This window comes from Pimephales promelas, chromosome 2 (assembly GCF_988280905.1).
Source record: "Pimephales promelas chromosome 2, fPimPro1.hap1.1, whole genome shotgun sequence".
Lineage (NCBI taxonomy): Eukaryota > Metazoa > Chordata > Actinopteri > Cypriniformes > Leuciscidae > Pimephales > Pimephales promelas.
In genome coordinates this window covers 48,569,147-48,590,018 of record NC_142770.1, presented here as the reverse complement: position 1 = coordinate 48,590,018, position 20,872 = coordinate 48,569,147, and the positions used below count along the sequence as shown (strand labels likewise).

The 20,872-nt window shown below is 40.5% G+C and overlaps 1 protein-coding gene across 1 annotated transcript in view; it reads left to right on the top strand.

Moving 5' to 3' along the window:
* The first annotated feature begins 5,781 nt into the window (after positions 1–5,781).
* Positions 5,782–20,872, top strand: part of LOC148997685 (ribonuclease inhibitor-like) — a 47,662-nt gene continuing 32,571 nt past the window's right edge. Inside the window, exon 1 of the mRNA XM_089120354.1 lies at positions 5,782–6,175. Within this exon, the coding sequence (XP_088976480.1) occupies positions 5,979–6,175 (197 nt within the window). The 5' untranslated portion in view covers positions 5,782–5,978. The remainder of the gene's footprint in view (positions 6,176–20,872) is intronic.

The window sequence follows — 20,872 nt, the reverse complement described above, 5'->3', positions numbered from 1 at the left end:
AGTTACACTTTACTATAAATTCACATAGAAAAGAGCTGTTTTACATTGGAATAATATTTTACAATATTACTGTTTTTTTATCAAATAACTGCAGCAAAAGAGACTTCTTATAAAAACCTTAAACATATTCTGACCCCAAACTCTTGACTGTAGTGTATATGCATGTATTGCTGTGGAATCATCATTGGTCTCCACAACTGCATAATTACACCAGCAGTTTTCTGTAATATGATGGTGCAGATAAAACATCTCAGACTTATGATACATAAATCCATGAAGTACAGCATATGCCAATCTAACTGGCCATAAGAAATACTTCATATCTTAAAGCAGAACTAAGTAACTTTTTTTACCTTAATTGAACAGCTTTGGAGTCATTGTAATGTTTATATTACTGATTTCGTGTTGAATGGTGATCGTCTCGCACCCCCCTGGTGCCTGTGAGCCGCAAAACCACCCTTGCAACTTTGGGCCGGCGGCTCGCCTCAGTGTTAGGAAGTATCGTGAGATTTCAGGTCTCGCGAGGTAACGAATTGCTTTACGGCACTATACGAGCACACGCATGCGTACACGTCCCCATCCATCCAGGAGCCGGCTAGCTATAAGAAAAAGGTAACGCTAGATATTGAGTTCTTCAAGTTTTCGTGATGGCTGATGTAAAAGAAGAAGAAGAAAGCTCGGAAGTGTTTATCAGAGGAACAAAGAAAGAGAAAACGGACCGGCTTTTTCAGAATAGAGAGAACTGAAAGAAAGCGAAGCCTGCAAAACCGATGCTGACCTGGCCTTCTTGCTGTTGCACTTGTAAGTATCTTTATAATAAACTGTGTTTAATGTTTGTATTTCTTGTAATTGTGACCTCGTGAGTCGGGATGTTTGCTATTGTCTGTTTGTTTTTTTATTATGCTCGCTGTCTGTTACCGGCTTACTAGTATGTTAGATACTGTAACTTAGATGTTAGCATTTTCATTAGCAAACAAACTTGCTTGTTTTCTGTAAGTTAGTGTTTTGTCCGTTCCTCTATCAGGGTTTATTTGTGTTTCTCAGATCGCCTATAAATCGATATGAAATTCTACAAATTATGCATTAGTTTAGCTTGTCGTCAGCCTCAGAATTAGTAACGTTATATACTGTGCTGACTTGATATATAATGCATAAACCGACACGAGAGCTGCTAGCTAATAATGCAACTTTTTATATTTATTTAATCACATTTACACAAACAGAACTATAAGTAAACGAGAAATTGCATTGCAACTTCACACATGCAACTCTGTGCTAGTTTGACCTTGTGTATAAATGATGTTGATAAAAGATTGATACATTTTCTTTTTCCTTTTTAGCTACAAGCGTTGGCAAGTGTCATCAACTCCGAGTAAGGGGCACTCCAGACCACCAGTACCACCGGTCTTAAGCTTCAATAATAAAATAAACAAACTTGTAATAAACAAATTAAACGTGTTTGACTTTCTTTGGTCAATCGTTACGATAGACAACTCGGATCACCAGAAAAATGATAGAAGAATGTAACGTAACATTTATTTTGATAATGCATAATCTAAGTAGCTATAGCTGTAGGCTAAACTAAAAATAAATAAATAGCGGAAATATTTCTTATAGTATTGATTTTTAACCATAATGTTACTGATTACGTTTGGTAACACAATAAAAATATACACTATCTCAACATAATAATATTGTTCTGAGAATCATACCTCAGTGGACATGGCTCGGGTGTCAGTTTGGTTTGAAATGTGCTGGGGACAGAGACGCATTCGGAAGGGCATTTTCAAAAGTGCTGGGTACAATAACGCATTCATTCTTTTTTTCTCTTTCGAGTAGGTCATGTTTTGAAAGACGATGTCCTGTAGCTTCCTGATACACATAAATAAAAATAAGCACAATGTCCGAGTATAGTGAGTATATAGAAAATATACGCCCTTGATAGCATGTACAGTGATGGTCCGTCCAGAGGTAGAATTCTACACTCGAATAGTTTTTTTTTCCCCTCATCAAAACCAATAATTTTTATCAGTGGTTGAATTGATATGTTTATCAGTGGGGGGAGTTGACAACGAGTTTGCGACAGTTTTCTCATATATATATATACTCCGAAACTGTAGGGGGCATAGGCGGAGTTTGACATTCGAGCCAGGGGGGGCAAAAAAAAACAAAAAAAAAACATGCTAAATAAACACATATTTATTTTTATCCCAAGAAAAAACAGTAAAACAATACACTGATATTTTATTGCCTTTATGTCATTGTAAACAGCTAGAACTTCGCATTAACAGCCACTTCGCGTCGCATCTTCGTTATAGGATCATGAAATGTGGACCACTTTTGCACTGTTAAAATATTATCTTCAACCTTAAAGTTTTCTTTCCTTTTTTCAAAACACATTCTGGCAATGATAATGATTAAAAAACTAGTTAAATTTCGCATTTATACTTCATGAATCATTGAAAAAATTTTAAGACACGGGAGTAGGCTACCTATTGGTTTTGATGAGGGGAAAAAAAAAACTTTACGAGTGCGGATTAGAACCTCGAACCTCCCGAGTCCTGGATCTGGACCATCACTGTATACACGAAAAAGGGAGTATATACTTTATATACTCACTATACACATGAAAAAAGTGCTATACTCTGACATTGTGCTCATTTTTATTTATGCAATAAAGGGCGTATATACTTTATACTCACTATACTCGGACATTGTGCTCATTTTTATTTATGTACATCAGGAGCTACAGAACATCGTCTTTCAAAACATGACCTACTCGAAAGAGAGAAAAAGAATGAATGCGTACCCAGCACTTGTGAAAATGCCCTTTAGAGTACGTCTCTGTCCCCAGCACATTTCAAATTGACGCCCATTTATCGCAGAAAAGCTTCTCTCAGAGTTAGATGACACAATCGACCGAGTGAGCGATAACTTAAAGAGATTGGGGTTGGTAGTTTTGTTACAGCTTTTTTAAGAAAATGCGATTACCCGTTTCAGCCACCGGGGGGGCAACGCTCCCTCTGCCCCCCCCCCCCCCCCCGCAAACTCCGCGCCTGGTAGGGGGAGCTCGAGAGAGAAACCTGTGAGAAAACAGCAAAGAAGTTCCCAGTCTTACTGAGCGCTGCTTTAATATACAAGATCGTGAGCACTTACCATTGTCATGTGACTCGATTACATCATTTCTAAACTGTTGTGAAAAGTCATTCAAATAATGAGCGCACACACAAGAAGCAAGATGTGTGTTTATTACGTAATTGTGTGTGTATTCACCCAATCAAACGGCAGGAAGCGGGACACACTGACAGGCGGCACAAGAAGCCATTGTGTGTCTAATGTGCTTTAAATCATCAAGCACGTCCCTTTCCTTATTGTTCATTTATCTGTGCTTCTCAATCACTCTAAAGTTTCAATAACTTTAACCCTCTGGGGTTGTTCGGCCCAAATGGACCCGAAGCATTCAAATAAAAAAATGTTAAAAATCACAGCTTCTTCGGAATGGTCCGAAATTTGGTGACTTTGTTGGTATTTGGTATATGAACACCCAAAAAAATTGGGGACAGGATGTGAACAGTCTAAGTGGTTGTAAAAAAAATAGTCACACTTGGGGTGTTCGGGTCCAAATGGACCCCCATAGGAAATGAATGGGAAATTGGCAAAAAATGTGAAAAAACAGAGTTTTTTGGTGCGTACAATCTACAAATCAGACACAATACATAAAAAAGCACACAACAGTGAAGGGGTGAATCTATTAAACACAAAGAGTGCAAAAAAGACAGCCACACACACAAACACACACACTTTTATACACTTTCACACTCATAAATTCAGATTACATAAATCTGTTTTGAATTTTTAAAAATCACAGCTTCATCGGAATGTTACGAAACTAGGTGACTTTTATGGTATTAGGTTTGTGAATACACAAAAAAATTGGGGACAGGATGTGAACAGTCTAAGTGGTTGTAAAAAAATAGTCACACTCAGGACCTTCGGGTTCAAATGGACCCCCATAGGAAACGAATGGGAAATTGTCAAAAATATGAAAACACAGATTATTCAATATGAAAACATAGACTGTTCAAATATAATAGTCTATTTGAATAGTCTAAGTGGTTGTAATTTTTTTTTATAACACTCAGGACATTCGGGTCCAAATTACCCCCATTGGAAATGAATGGGAAATTGTCAAAAATATGAAAACAGTTTTTTTGTTCATACAATATACAAATAAACCAGAATGCAGAAAAAATGACTCAATGGTGAAGAGGTGAATCTCTAAAACATCAAGAGTGCAAAACAGGCACACACACACACACACACACACACACACACAGAGAGAGATTAGATCAAAGGATGGAGTTCTAGTAACCTCCAGGCCGAATGCAGCACCTGTGCCAATTTTGAGTTACTGTTCAAAGAATGGCCTATGTAAATAGTATGCAAATAATTTAAATATATGTTATGACTGAAAGAATTGCATTTTTATTAAGTTAGAATAAAAATTAAACATTGGGTAACAAAATGCTTTCCATTTGTTCTCTTTCCAATGCAATGTTCAGATTTGATTGTATAATAAACTTCAAATTACCATCTAAACCAACCAAACAAACAAAAAACAAGACAAAAATAGTCTTTGAGAATCTGTTTTTATATTTTAAAAATCAACAACCTGAAAAACAATTGGTATTTGCAAAAATCACTAGAATCCCCAAGCCTTTCTACAGAGAGCTGTACTGTATCCACTAATCCACTATAGTGGTAAAAATGTGCTATTGCGTGATAAAAATGCTCAGTGTGTCTACCAGATGACATCTATCTTTTTTCAAAAATTGCTTTCATGAGGCCTAGGCTTCACTCTAAAATGTAATACAGCTTTGATAAAAAAAAAATTTAACATTTTTTTTAAATATGAATCCTGCCCTTTGGGTCCATTTGGACCCGAACACCCCAAGTGTGACTCTGAAACGAACAACCCCAGAGGGTTAAGCAATTCACTCAGTGTTTACAAAACATTAAGCTCTCTCTCACACACACACACACACACTAGGGATATGACGATGCACCTATCTCTTGATTCGATATTATCATGATATTTGTGTGCCGATACGATATGTATTGCGATTTTTAAGAATTCCGATTGTTTCTATCAAAATCTGACTTACTCTACTTTGATCGCTAGACATCAGTGTTTAGATTTGAGCTTTAAACTTTTATCCCAGTACTTCCATGATAATTTGAACTATTGTATGACAGAAATATTGATACTAATATGAGGTTTAAAAGACCTTTTGTGAAGCTGTTTCATGACAACTCTCTCTGGGTCAGCGGCAGCGCCAACACAGATTTAAAATGTTACGATATGATTTGGTCAAAGGTTTAATAGACAGAGGAACTGGAAGAAGATTGTGTGTGTGTGTGTGTGTTTGAATGGAGATCACAGTATTTTAAAGATAAATCGTGCAGCTCTACTGTCTTATCTCTTATATTACGACACTCATAGATAACGACACGTTTCATCCTCTGTTGGAGCAAGAGTGGCGAACTTCTGTCAACCTCATCTATAAGCAACGACAAAAATAAAGCCATTTAATTTGAATCAATATCAATTCTGGAATAAAAAAATTATATATTTTAAAATTGTGAACCAGAAAATTGCGATAGTTATCAGGATCGATTTTTTTTTCTTTCTCCCAGTCCTAACACACACACACACACACACACACACGTTCTTTAAAATGTTTACAAATACACTAAGCACACACACACTTAATCACACACACACACACACACACACACACACACACACACTGTTGGGTTTCCATGTTTTATGGAGATTTTCCATAGAAATAATGATTTTATACTGTACAAACTGTATATTCAATCCCCTAATCCTAATTGATGTAATTTAACAACTTGAACCAATGAGTATGTTATGTATAGTTTAAGTGTTGTGTTTATCTCTGGATATAGGCTTAATGTGTGTCATTGTTCTCTACAGGTTGATGGGTTGTGGAGTTACAGATGAAGGTTGTGTTGCTCTGGCTTCAGCTCTGAGATCAAACCCCTCACACCTGAGAGAACTGAATCTGTCTGATAATAAACTAGGAGACTCAGGAGTGAAGCAGCTTTCTGATCTACTGGCGAATCCTCACTGTAAACTGGAGACACTGTGGTAAGATCATCTTTACCATAAAGACTATGTAGATAGTGTATAGGATATATGTTTGGGGTAAGCCCCATCCGGTGGTTCAGCGACAGATTCCTGCTTGAAGCGTCAGATCCTGCCGGCGGTAGAAGACAGCGGTGAGGAGTCTCCCTGAACCAATCAATCAATCAAGCTTTATTTCTATAGCACATTTAAAAAACAACAAGGTTGACCAAAGTGCTGTACAATTCAAATAAATAAAATACAATAAATACAAATAATTTGACACAATACAACACCAGACAATTTCAACATACAGCAGACATCATGCTCTCACGATATTTTAAAAGCCAAAGAAAAGAAATGTGTTTTTAAACGTGATTTAAAAACTGTAAGGCTAGGAGCTAGTCTGACATGGAGAGGCAGATCATTCCACAGTCTTGGCGCTACGGCTGAAAAAGCTTGATCCCCTCTGCTCTTGAGCCGTGTTTTAGGGACAATAAGTAGTAGCTGATTTGCAGACCGTAATGACCTTGAGGGAGTATGTGGTTTCAACAGATCAGTAATATAGGCTGGGGCTAGTCCATTAAGGGCTTTAAAAACAAACAACAGAATCTTGAAATCAATCCTGAAATTTACTGGGAGCCAATGGAGAGCGGCAAGGACAGGGGTGATGTGATCTCGTTTACGCGTTCCAGTAAGGAGCCGCGCGGCTGCATTTTGAACTAGTTGTAGACGTGAGATCGAGGCCTGGCTGACACCAACATACAGAGCATTACAGTAGTCAAGGCGTGTAGTAATAAAAGCATGAATGACCCTCTCAAAGTCAGTAAAAGATAAAAAAGGCTTAAGCTTTACAATAAGCCTAAGCTGAAAAAAGCCTTCACAACCGAATTTATTTGCTTCTCCATTTTAAAATCACAGTCCATTTTAACACCCAGGTTTGTTATAGTAGACTTAACATAAGGTTGTAAACTGCCCAGGTCTATTTGTGAGACATCAGAGGTGCCACTGGGTCTAAAAACCATAAACTCCGTTTTGCTTTCATTAAAATGTAGAAAATTTAAAGCCATCCATGCTTTAATATCATTGAAACAATCCATTAATCTTGATAAGGAGCTTCCATCTTTTCTTTTGATTGGCAGGTAGATTTGTGAGTCATCTGCATAAAGATGGAAGCTAATATTGTGTTTTTTAAAGATTGATCCAAGGGGAAGTATATAAAGTGAAAATAGAATTGGCCCAAGAATAGAACCCTGGGGAACTCCACATGTGAGGCACATAGGGGCGGAGATAGAGCCACCAAAACTGATTCTAAAATCTCTGTCAGACAAGTATGATTTAAACCATTCTAAGGCAGTACCTTTAATCCCCACGCCGTGCTCAAGGCGAGAGATAAGGATGCTGTGATCAACTGTGTCAAATGCTGCTGTAAGATCTAAAAGCATTAGAATTGCATAGTCTCCAGAATCAGTTGCGATGAAAAGATCATTAAATACTCTTAAAAGTGCAGATTCAGTGCTATGAAATTTTTTAAAACCAGATTGAAACATCTCAAGAACACCCTGTGTGTCTAAAAAGGTCTGCAATTGTAAAAGAACTGTCTTCTCTAAAATCTTTGAGATAAAAGGGAGTTTAGAGATAGGGCGATAGTTTGAGAGTATAGATGTGTCCAGATTTGGTTTTTTGATGAGTGGATGCACCACTGCTTGTTTAAAATAAGCCGGTACGGAACCTGTGGTAAGGCTACTATTTATAATTTCCTGGGTGCTAGGACCAATAGTGTCTCACACATCTTTAAAGAGGCGAGGTGAGAGAATGTCAGTGGGGCAGACTGAGGGTTTCAAGTGTGAGACAATATTTTTAAGAGAAGAGATAGATACCGACTCAAATTGGGTAAAAACGGCTACGCACTCTATGAAAATGGTAGGGTCACAAGCAGGATGGGAGATGCTTGCTCTAATTGAAGCAACCTTTTCCACAAAGAAGTGGAGAAACTTTTCACAATCCACAGAGGATGCTATGTGATAGGTGGATTGGGGACTATTTAGAACAGAGTTAATAGTTGAAAAAAGAACTTGAGGTTTGTGGGAATTATTTGAAATCAGTTCTGATAAATATTTGTTCTTCTCGGCTTTAACTGTTCTCTGATAGTTGTGCAAGCTTTCTCTGAGAATGTCATAAGACACCTGCAGTTTATCCTTTTTCCATTTACGCTCAGCTTTCCTACACTGTTGCCTAGCAACCCGCGTTAGATCATGAATCCAAGGTTCAGATTTGGGTGTCGAACACATGGATTTAAATGGGGCAATAGTGTCAAGAATATTGCAGCAAGTTGATGAGAAAGCAGATATTAATTCGGTTGTATTTTGACAAGCAGAGGAACCCATAGCCTCCCTAGCGCTATAAAAGGCACCAGAGAATTGCGCAGCAGTAGTGGGTTTGATCATCCTGCAAATACGAGGTGGAGCGCGTTGTTTAGCGGATCGATAGGGAATAGAGATGTCAAATAATACAGGTGCATGATCAGAAAAAACAGCTTCATACACATTTACATTACCAATAGGAACACCGTATGACAGAACAAGGTCTAATGTGTGACCATGGACCTGCGTCGGACCAGAAACAAACTGCATAAGGTTAAAAGCATCAATGAGATTTAAAAACTCTTTTGCCAGCGAATTCATAGGACAACATACATGAATATTCATATCCCCTACAATTAAAATCCGATCATATTTCGGCATAATTCCAGACAGGAAGTCAGCAAAGTCACTGATAAAACCCTTATTGTATTTAGGCGGGCGATATATAACTGCACATAGTACCGGATGAGATTTACCCCATTCAAACATTGTCAGTTCAAAACTTGAAAAAGAGAGCAGTGACAGTTGACTGCAGTTGTACTTTTCCTTGAAGATAATGGCAAGTCCACCTCCTCTACCAGTAGTCCTCGGAGAGTTAAAATAAGAGCAATCAGCCGGTAAAAGTTCAGAAAAAGCGCTCGACTCACCAACTTTCAGCCAGGTTTCAGTCACGAATAAGAAATCCAAATCATGAGAGATAAAAAAGTCATTATTCGCTAGCGATCTAGCATTGACCAAGGCAGCTTTGACAGGAGCGGCCTGTGTAGCCGGACAGGCTGTCCGAGGTGCACGACTCAGCGGCCGAAGATATTCGTGGTTGACGCCACCTCTGCGGAGTCGAGGTGAGCATCGGCGAGGAAGCCGTGCCTCCACGTCTGTGCCAACAACAGGTACCAGCCAGGTGTTAGGCGAGTTCAGGGCAGTCCACTCTGCCAGGACACCACAGGGAGTCCGACCCGATCCAGGATAGATCGCCAGATAAGCTTTAAATTTCACCAGCTGTCCGCTGGGCTTCCCCCGCCGCTTAAAGCGCTTTCTTCGTGGAAGTACCGGCGGATTGTGCAGGACGTGAGCAGGTATCTCTGACAACAAAGGAGGGAGGAAAGTTTTCTGCCCACCTTGATCATATTTGATCAATGTTCCCACAGAGAAACGGAGATCAAGCAGCGTTTGGCGATCGTAGACCAGTAGAGATACAGTATTTTGTATAAACAGTGACAGAAACAATACAAATACAAGAAGATTTCTGAAGAGGAACATTTACATCTCTCTATATTATTATCCCACAAAACACAGTAAAACCAACAGTTAAATAAACCGGACAAACTACAAACCAGACAACAGATGCAGGATACAGCGAAGAGGGTTTTTACAGCACAAATGTTTGGTGTAAATCAACTTGCCTTGTAATGCTTGAGCAAACAGACCCTTGCAAAAGCGTGAGCATTTCCTCAAAATGAGTGTGTGCAGCTGAAAGAGGGAAGTGGTGTGTGTTTCACCTGAACCAGGACTGACACCAGATCAGATTTATCATTACATGATTATCATGGCCAAAATAACACACAATATCAATATATCACCTTAACTATTGAAATCTTAAAAAATAATAATAATGCTATCAGTCAAATTCATCTTTACTTTGTTTATTTTGTGTTATTTTTGAGAAAGAAGAATCACTCCGTAAGGCCTACAAAATTGATCCAAAGACGGCGTTCGACTGGAGGCGAAGGTTTCACGTGTGTTCCGTCTTTCCCATGGCAAAGTGATTTTTAATTAAATGCATAACATTAATCTTATGTATTAACTCGTTTTCATCTGACTCCATAAAATGAAAAAGGTTTAATAATATCTGTACATCATTAAATGTACGTTAATGTTTGACTATTCCTTATAACGTTAATGAAAATAAAGCCAAAGTCTGTTAGAATAATCAAATATAACAATTTATTATGTCAGGTAAATGAATCATTATGTAGCACACGTGTCAAATAATTGCACTTATTACTAGTATTAACTATAGGCCAGTAGGTTCGACTACGGAGGTGTAATAAAGACAACACTGTTTAACTAATAAAGTAAATCTTTATATTTAAATAAATGATTGGATTTATTGTTGATATTCAAAAGAAAGAAAAAACAAATTGTTAAATTATTGTCTTGGTTCAATGTAAACCCAGTTATAAGGATTCACTTCAATTCACAATAAGTGAACACTTGCAGTTGACCCTTTTGTTCTTTCACTCAGTTGAATACTACATAAAATTCAACCCCATAAACATTGATAAATGTTCACAATTGGGAAAAAATGTACAACTCACTAAATCACATTCAAAAACAAATAAAAGAATGAACAAAATGCAAAAACAACAGTTCAGAAGAAAATAATTCAAATGAATCAGTTCAAAAGACTTGTTTGACCTGTTCGGTTCAAAAAGGTTGAGTTGGAAAAGTTCACTTCAAATTGGTTTAGTCGAATTTGATTCAAAAGATCAGATTCATTGATTCAGTTCAGAAACTTCAAAGGTCCTTTGAATCGCGGAAAAGTGATTCAACAGTTCCAGAGATCTTTTTCACAGGAAAACAAAATACTCTTGAGCAGTCTTTCCAAGATAAAGCTCAGTCCCATTTAGGAAAAAGCTAGCAGGCAATCAGAACATTCCTACCGAATTCCACGGGTGTTGGATTAACTCAAATCTCACATCGACTTCATCTCGCTGGGAAGGCTCGCCATCTTAGATCATAACGCTAAAATGAACGCAGTTCCAATGTAGAATAAAGACCTGACCTGCATGTGCAACAGGCAGCATTTAGTTCAAAACACACATTCAATTCTCAACTCACTGTGTAATTTATTGGCCCCATCCTTTTTAAAATCTCAGCTGGACCCTCCCACTTGGGCGCTAGCTTGGCAGCGAATCTAGTGGCGGCAAACGAGAGAGGGTGAGTCCTAATCCAGACTAGATCTCCCGGCTTGAATTGCGCATCCTTCCGTCGGGCATTATAATATCTAGCTTGTCTGGTTTGTTGTACCCCAACTCGGAGTTTTACCTCCTCTGCCATCTTGTTTTGACGTTCGACTAGAGTATAGAAAACTTGGTCAGGCGTGGGGGGTCTAAGGATCAACCTCTCCAGAGGTCCATTAAGCTGACGACCCAACATTAACTCCGCCGGAGCTCTACCGGTGGTCTCTTGGTGAGGCGTATTGATGGCGAACCTTAGCTCCGGTAACCACTGATCCCACGTCTGATGATATTGTCCTACATAGGACGCAATCATGGTCTTTACTGTCCTGTTGACTCTTTCAGTCAGGTTAGTTTGCGGATGATAGCTGGTAGTGAGTTTCTGGATGCTTCCCCAAGACCGACATAGTTCCGCTAGCACCTTGGATGTAAATTGTGCTCCTCGGTCTGACACCAGGTATTTAGGCACCCCCCATCGGGTAAATATTTCTTCTCTGAGTATTTTAACTACTTTCAGCGTCTTGCTATCTCGCATGGGGAACAACTCCACCCACTTTGTGAAATAGTCAATAATCACTAGAAGGTATGCGTTTCGTTTCTTACTCAGAGGAAATGGACCCATGAAATCCATCCCCAAAGTGTGTCCTGGTTCATTAACCTGGGTATGCTGTAGGAAGCCGCTTGGTCTAGTATTTTCATGTTTATATTTTTGACATATTTCACATCCTTTGACATACTGCCAAACATCCTTACGGACGGACGACCACCACGCTACTTCTAAAAGTCGCAGCAAGGTTTTTAGTCGGCCTAGATGTCCTCCCAGCGGGTTATCGTGGAAGTAATGTAAGAAAGCCGGTATCAGCTCCTGCGGCACAACCAACTGGAACCGCTCTCCATCATTCTTGATTGGTATGCGCCGATATACCACCCCCTGGTGTTCTACGAAGGTAATCCTTTGATCTTGCCGCTTACTAGTTTGGGGATTCCCCAGCAGGAGAGCAATATTACTGTCTCGGTTTTGGGCCTGCGAGATTTCTCCTAGAGTGTGAGGTATGTCGGATACATATCTGGGAGGGGTTATAGTCATACAGTGTGCACTGTCTCTTTCCAACGGCCCATAAGCTCGAGACAAGGCATCTGGTCCCAAATTAAGACATCCTTTCCGATGATGCACTTGGAATGTAAATTGCTGCAATCTCAGAGTCCATCGAGTTAACCGAGAAGAGGTCTTTGGACAATTAAAGGCCCACGTTAAAGCAGCATGATCACTGTAAATGTCAAATGGCCTTCCTTCCAGGTAATGTCTCCATTTTTCCACTGCCCAGACCACCGCTAGACACTCTTTTTCCGAGGTAGAATAGTTTACCTCTGGTCCTCTCAAGGTTCTTGAGGCATAGGCTATTACTCTCTCCCCTTCAGAGGTAAGCTGTGAGAGAATAGCTCCTAGGCCCACATCGCTGGCGTCCGTGTGAACCTGGAATGGTAGATTGAGGTCCGGCTGCATTAGGACAGGTGGGTCTTGCAATTTCCCTTTGATAGTCTGCAGACTGGTTTGGCATTCTGGAGTCCAGTCCCATTTTACTCCTTTCTTCTTTAGATGGTTCAGGGGCGCAGAGATGTCAGCGAAGCGTGGAATGAATTTGTGGTACCATCCAGCTAATCCCAAGAAGCGTTGGAGGGCTTTAAGATCTTTGGGCGTGGGATAATCTGACACCGCCAGGGTCTTTTCAGGATCCACTTCCACCCCTTTCTCCGACACGATGTGTCCCAGGAATTTTAACTGTCGTTTAAAGAAGTGGCACTTACTTTCCTCCTCCATTTCCACTTGCCAGTATCCTGATCGCAAATCCAATGTGGTGAACCATGAGGCGCCTTCCATGGATTCAAGGATGTCATGAATGAGAGGCATCGGATATGCGTCAGGTATGGTCTTACTATTCAACTTCCTATAGTCGATGCAGAACCTGTAGGACCCATCCGGTTTAGGGACCAGGACTATGGGAGACGACCATGGGGAGCAGGAGGGCTCGATAATGTGGTCTCTTAGCATCAGACTGACTTGCTCATCAATTATTTTTTTTTTCAAAGGCGACACTCTGTATGCCCTAGATCTAACAGGCAGCTCATCACATAGTGTGATCTTGTGTTGTTCTACCGATGTTTTCCCGAGCAACTTGGAAGTGGTGTGAGGCCAGGTCTCAATCAGCTTCCGTAACTCTTCCTGATTGTCGGAGTCCCATTTAGGAGTAACTTCCACATCAGGCGAAGCGAGAGAGAGATGTCCTGTAGAAGGTAAGGCATAATAAAGACTCACAGTCGCAGAAGTGGGTTTTCTCTCTCCTACTGGTATCGTAACCTCCAGGATTTATGGTAGTTGTTATAAAAGAATGATACATATACCCCTTGCCCACTTTCAGACCATATCTCCCTTGGCCTACATCCACTACAGCTTCAGTGGCTCTGAGGAAATCCAAGCCTGCTATCAGTGGAAATGCCAAATGAGCATCCTTCATGATATATGTATCCACCCCACATACTTTCTCATGCCAATTATAACAGATGGTTTTCTTATTGAATGCTTGATGTATCTTCCCGTCTGCCATAATGAACTTCTGAAGAGGTACCAGAGGGTTAGCACTTGGTTCACCCCCTAACTGTTTCCACAGACTTTCTTGCATTAGGGTGTAAGTGCTCCCAGTATCTAGTACAGCCTTCACCTCTTTCCCTTTTATTGTTACCGGGACTACTAACAGGGAACTTATAGGGTGTGGTTGCGCAATGGATAATCCTGCTAGACTTTTAGAGTTATTCCGTTCACTTGGTCTTTTATTGGCCTTTTCCTTCCCATTCTGACAATCCACCTTCTGCCAGTAATCCTTAACTCCCATGCAGTCTTTTTCCACCATTGAACCCACTTTTACCAGTTGTTCCACTGTTTTCACCGTTCCCCTCAAACAGCCTGCCACCCTGGGATTCGTGTTGTTAAGGATGCGGCTCACCATCTCTTCTTCAGCCATATCAGGTTTCCACTTAAGACAGAGGGCTCTGTAATCATAAGCGAAATCTCTTAGGCGTTGACGCGGCAGCTGCACCAGAGACCGCAGCTTATCCTCCACCTCAGCGAGGTAATCATCTGGAAGAAACGCGTCCATAAATGCCTCTTTGAATGATTGCCAATCAGTCACCTTGTTCCTCTCAGCCTTCCACCAACTCAGGGCAGGTCCTTTAAGAACAGTGCTCAGGGTGCCGACCAGCTCCACACTTGGAAGGGGTCTGATGTTAAGATAGTTCTCACACTGTTCAATAAAGTTGAGCACGTCCGAAGTCTCAGAAGACTCACCAAACGTCGGAAACTCCAACCGAATTGGGGGCCGGCCGCTGAAAGATGAGATACTGGGAACCACTGGAGGGGTAGGCACATTAGATACAGGATTATTTACAGAGGTTACATCATAAGTAGCATTGCCTGTCTGGGCAGTGGGAAAGTTAACACTAGATGTAAACGTGGTCTTTCTATAATCATGAATCGAAGATATGGGAGTAGTTGGGGAATAGGGCTGTAATCTAGACAGATAAGAAGGTGTACTGGAAATCCGCAGCTTTTTCAATTGATTCTCCCATTTTGCATCTCTTCTGAGAAAACAATCAAACACCGCTCTCTCCAACTTTTCCTGTGATTTGCGGAAAAATTCTTCCAAATCTGCCAAGCCAGCGTCCACTGCCTCACGGAAACTAGTTTCTCTATTAATCGAACTGTCCACTGACTGCTTACAATCATTTTCATTGGTTTGTACTCTAGCACTAAGAGCCAATAAATCCACTTTAAGTTTATCAACTTCAGTTTGCATTGTTTGTAACACATTCACATTCAATACACTGCTTTCCTCTTCATCATCATCCTCATCATCAGATTTTTCCTCATCATCAGAAATATACAATGAGCTAAGCATAGATGTTATTTCACCGGTAGGATTACGTCTAGTTACAAACGGACCAGCAGTGAAATCTGCAGCTGATGTTACACCCAAACTCATTCTTGAGTCTGGAGCACCAGCATCAGAGTTATTGGTATTTACAACTTGTATATTTTCATCAGCATTTCCATTCTGAGATTTCATTCCATCATTTACATTTATCTCTTCATCCATAACCAGAAACAACAAAGAAACAATTTCACACCAAAAAAAACAAAAAACAGAACGTCCCCGTACGGGCCACCACTATGTAACAAACTGATCGTTGTACAGCCGAGTTACAAACTGAATAAGAACACCTGTTCTAATTTACCTTTTTTTAAATGGTTGAAAACAAATTCCATGGAACGTACTGCAAGTTCAAAATCTCCTTCCGTGTATTTCACACAAAACATACACCCAAACAATAATACCATATACCACAACAATAAAGCCCGTTGTATGAGAGCAAGTGTGTGTGTGTGTGTGTGCATAAGTCCAAAGGCAATGTCTATAGTCCCGCGTGTATGTGTGAGTGTGTGTTAAGATCAGCCTCACCAGAAGGAATGTCAACACCGTGAGCGTGATCTAAAGCGAGGATGACAGGCTTAAGTCCTCGAAAAGTAATCCTGGCAACGAGCCAATAGAAGTTCTCCACTGAGGAACGGCGATTCGGCGCTTCAATCGATCCCGGGAAAATCCACATAAACACCGGCCGGTTTTGTGAATGAGAAGACGCTTCTCCTGAACATTAGTTTTCCGGTTCCTTTTATGGCAAACTAAAAGTCTTTTCCTGTTTACCGGTGACCAACGCCCACGTGACAAACGCCATCACATGTTCAAGCGCGCACAGACCTTGGGATGCAAATACAGTACAATAGCAAGGCATTCAGAGTAAAGAGTAAAGTAGAAAAAGTTAGGAAATTCCAGTGACTAAACATTAAATAATAGTCACTAACCTCATCTAAACTTTCCTCCTATGTGGGCCACGCTACAGTGTTTTGACTGAAAACTACATCGGCGATCACCGGCAGCCAGTGAGAGAGCAAGATACAGAGCAGCAGGGAGTTCGGGGAGGAGTTATAGATCACATATCAACATGATATGGCATTGTTTCAACAAAAAAAGCTTCTTCTCGGTCTATTTGGACACAATAAATGGAAGAAAAATTAGTAGAAATTTGGCAGGAGCACTCGTGTCTGGTTCACCAGCTGTACCACAACCGGGTCGATAAAAAAGTCTCACGTGAGAACTCCGGTCTTGCACATGTGGTGTCGCGCGTTGTTTCCTTTTCATATCTCACGTGTGTTTGTTGTGAAATGTAGTTTGCGTGCAGCGTGCTAGACAGAGTCTGTCGGCGATTTTTCTAAAGTCATGCAGTGTGAAACCTTCTGTCACCGATCAATCGTCCAGTGTGAACACAGCAGTGACTGAATGCTGGCCAAGATAGTCATGCAGTGTGAAAAGAACAGCGACCCGACTACTTTGAAAATCATGCAGTCTGAACTCGGCATTAGTTCCTTTTCTTTTACTTCTTTGGAAATGAGACATTATTACCAGTCACTCTGCGACCTTTAAAATGATACTAAACAATCCTTAAAGATTATCACATTCACATTAAAACCATATATTTTTGTGTGAGTTTTCAGTGTTACTGACAGAGAGAGAGAAGATGTAGATAAGATGCTCAGAGGAAGGGGGTAGGGGGTCAAATGTTAATTTTGCAAGCAATGCCACTGTCTTCAGAGGCCACTCATCAGATATTTTCTCTTTAACCAGTTTTCCAGTCTTACAACTCCATTACATACAAAAGGAACAATTATACTTAAGGGGGTCGCACACCGGACGAGAAACGCAACGCCGCGTCTAGGACAACTCCAGGTATCGCACACCGGACGCACACTTTCTCATCAGTGTATGGCCAGCAATATTATAATGTTTAATGACATGAAATGAAGATCATGTCTGTTCTTTGTTATGATTGTAGTGGACAATTAAATACAATCGTTGCTGAGTCTGCAGTCTGAAAACTTTACCTCAGAGCATCTGTTAATGAATGTGAATGAATTGAGAATCTCACCTGAAAAATCCAATAACATCAGCAATTGGCTTTATGCACAGCTTCACTACTTCCTGAACTTCAGCCAGCTCCTTGTTTCCGGTCTGCCATTATTGGCCAAATTGATTAATCCAGGTGTGCTTGACCTCAGTAGTCACGGCAACAATAATCAGACACACCTGAATTAAGTAAGGGTTAATGCCCTCCGCTGCGCGTCGGCCGGTTCCTGCCTTGCCGTCGTACATTAAAACCTGACAATGGACACCTCGCAGGGCATTAACCTGCTTATAGACCCTTTTACAGTTGGTAAACATGGTGACGTTTTTTTGTGGGCGGAGCTTAGGTGGAGGCAGAAAGATCCATCTGGCCACTTCACTAACGCGAGTTAGCAAGTATTGTTAGCTTGTTTTTTAACAATGACTGGAGAAAATCCGATATTATCTTAATGAGTAAGGTCACTCAGTGTCCAGGACCGCGATTGTTATTTCCAAAAGTTATTTTTAATGGACGGAACCAGATTGGCCGACCTGTAGCCGCCTACACGCTCACTCAATGCATGGACGATCTGACAGGATTAACGTACGTTACCTCGTTTGAGTGGCCTGACTTCTACACCTACTTTATAGAGAAACCGATCGTAAAGAGAAACTGAGGCATATAAATCTTTAGATGCCTAAATGGTCCTGTACAAGACTTGTGTGTATGATCCGCAGTTTTGCCAAGACCACGACAATGTAAAGAGTGACATTACAGTGCGATTTTAATGATGTGAATATTTTCTAGAAATAAAAGTTCCAGACACAGCATATTCATTTTTCATCATTTCTTGCACCAAACAACACAACAAGATGACATTTAATAATAGTAACAATTATTTAAGCTCCTTATTATGTAGCCGAATCTGTACTGGTTTGCATTGACCGCCTCCAGTTTTCACTTTGTTTTGCCTCCAGCTAGCGCCGTGACGTAACTGTGACGTCGGCGCAAAAGGGGTCTATACCATGGTCACTTGCCAAATAAAACATTTTTAAAATATTAGTTTATATTTTAATTAGGCTAAATCTAGTTTTTACGAACAATAACTTGCCTGACGGTTTATTTAGCAACTGGAGATATTTATAGTCCGCTCAGCTTGTAGAGCCCTTCAGGTTCAAAAACGCTTTTTTTTTTCATGAAACACAAAAGTAGGCATAGTTATTTTTTTATTACACATAAAACAATTAATCAAACAACAATAAAAAAAAAATTAGTTCTGAGCTCCAGCGATTTGCGCTAATAGAGGGCAATAAATTAACTTAATCAGATCAAAGAGAGGGTCATTTGTCTACATGTGTAATGGAGGCCAGCTAGTAGTTGCTGTGCGGGTAAACCTCACTCCCCGATCTCAATAGGCGCTCTAGCGACTGATGCTAGAGGCTGCAGTCTTTAACCTCCTTGTTAGAGCGCCCGACTCTCACGCCGGAGATCCAGGTTCGAGGCCCGCTCGGAGCGGGGCGAGTAGGACCCGGGTGTGAGGGGTTACACATGCTAGCTTTTTTATTTACAATTAATTTCAACGTTTCCGTTTATAGTGCAATTTGAAAAAGTCGGTCAGTCAGGAGGATCCACAAAAGCTGGGCACTGCTGCCCATGATGGGCACTTGATGCAGACAGTACGTTGCTCCAGCTTCGTCTCTCACGGACAGACAGAGCCCAGTAAGCCCGCAGACTGCTCTCGCATTGATGGCCTGTCACCGACATTATTTGATGGCTCTCCAGTCCAGCATCGGAGAGTCGACCTACAGCACACCAGTCGTCAAAGTTGCCATATTCTCCATTAATGTTAAAAGAAATAACGAAGTCGCTCATTGTTGTATTTGGCTATAATATCTAACGTTAGATGTTTGTTTTGATAGAGCGTTTGACTGCCTGTTGCTATGGTTACTCACAGCTGTTGTAGGCAGCGCATTTATTTATAAATTTCGAATGGTAAACAGGCAGTTTCACCAGAACTACTTTACTAGGTGTCCTCTATCACTTTTTAACGGACACCCTGCAGCCAATCAGAATCGAGTGTTCACCCAGACCATGGTATAATCAATTTTATCCAATAATGGCAGACAGGAAACAAGGAGCTGGCTGAAGTTCAGGAAGTAGTGCAGCTGTGCATAAAGCCCATTGTCATTCAAGCAGCTGATTTCTGTAAATGAATGCAAAACTAAATGTATATTGCAGCATAGGGCAAAGTCAGGATCCATCAGCAACGATTTGAGACAAAAATAATTACAATTTTATATAAAACTATGTAAATGGCGCAGCAGGATTTTGGTGCAGCAGGATTTTGAACACAGTCCTGAGCTGTCGCTGGGACAGACGCCGAATGGCGCCGCCGCTGTGTGTACACTCGTAGAGAATAATGTGTTTGAATTTTAAAGACGTGGCGCTGCACGATGCAGCGTTTCTCGTCCGGCGTGCGATCCCCTTTAATGCGACCAGTTTGAAACAACGGTGACACTTTGTCACAAGTATTCAGTAATCATTTTCCAATTATTAGTTTATAGTTAATGAATAGTATATAATAGTATATAAGCTGTAGTTAATGTATTAAGACTATATTCAAATTAATAATTGTGTGCCAATACGATATGTATTGCGATTTTTAAGAATTGCGATTCGATATTGCAATGTAATGTCATGAGAAACACTAAACAGGGCCCTTTAACAACCGTGTAAACTTTAGAAGGCAATTTACACCTTCTCCGGTAACCCACAGAGGTTTCGGTTTCGCCGTATGGGCTGTTTACACCTGGCCACTTCATGTGTTTCCTGTGATGGGATAGCTATTCGATCATGAAAAGACCAGGTGTAAATGCCCTCCAAAACGCATTTGAGACGGGCTTGAATCCGATCGCTCACACCACTTCAGGAGGAGGTCTGAGATCCGGTCCAGACGAAACTGGACAAGTGTAAATGCATCTGGTTGTTGAAACCACATATGTAAATTTTACTCCTCCCAAAAACACTTAAAAATAAACATGTGACAGCGTGTTTTAGGCTATATGTCATGTTATAGTCAGATATGACGACGACTGCAACACGCATTACCGCAGATGAGCAGCGGAGCATCTCATCTGATGATCAATAAAAAGCAGCTCATATCTGTTGCTTTCGGTGACGTGTGCACTCCATTAAATCTGCATATAGCGCGGGAACTGAATATTGGATTAAATCCGTTTCACAAAAACACATTTATGTGACCAGGTGTAAATCAAGTCAAGTCAAGTGTAGCAAATGCAACATTTAATAATATACATAAAATGTATTTAAGGGGGCCAAAGGCCAATTTAGCTCAAAGGGAAATGATTCATTGATTTGCAATGAATCTATGGAACCGAATCACTGAACCG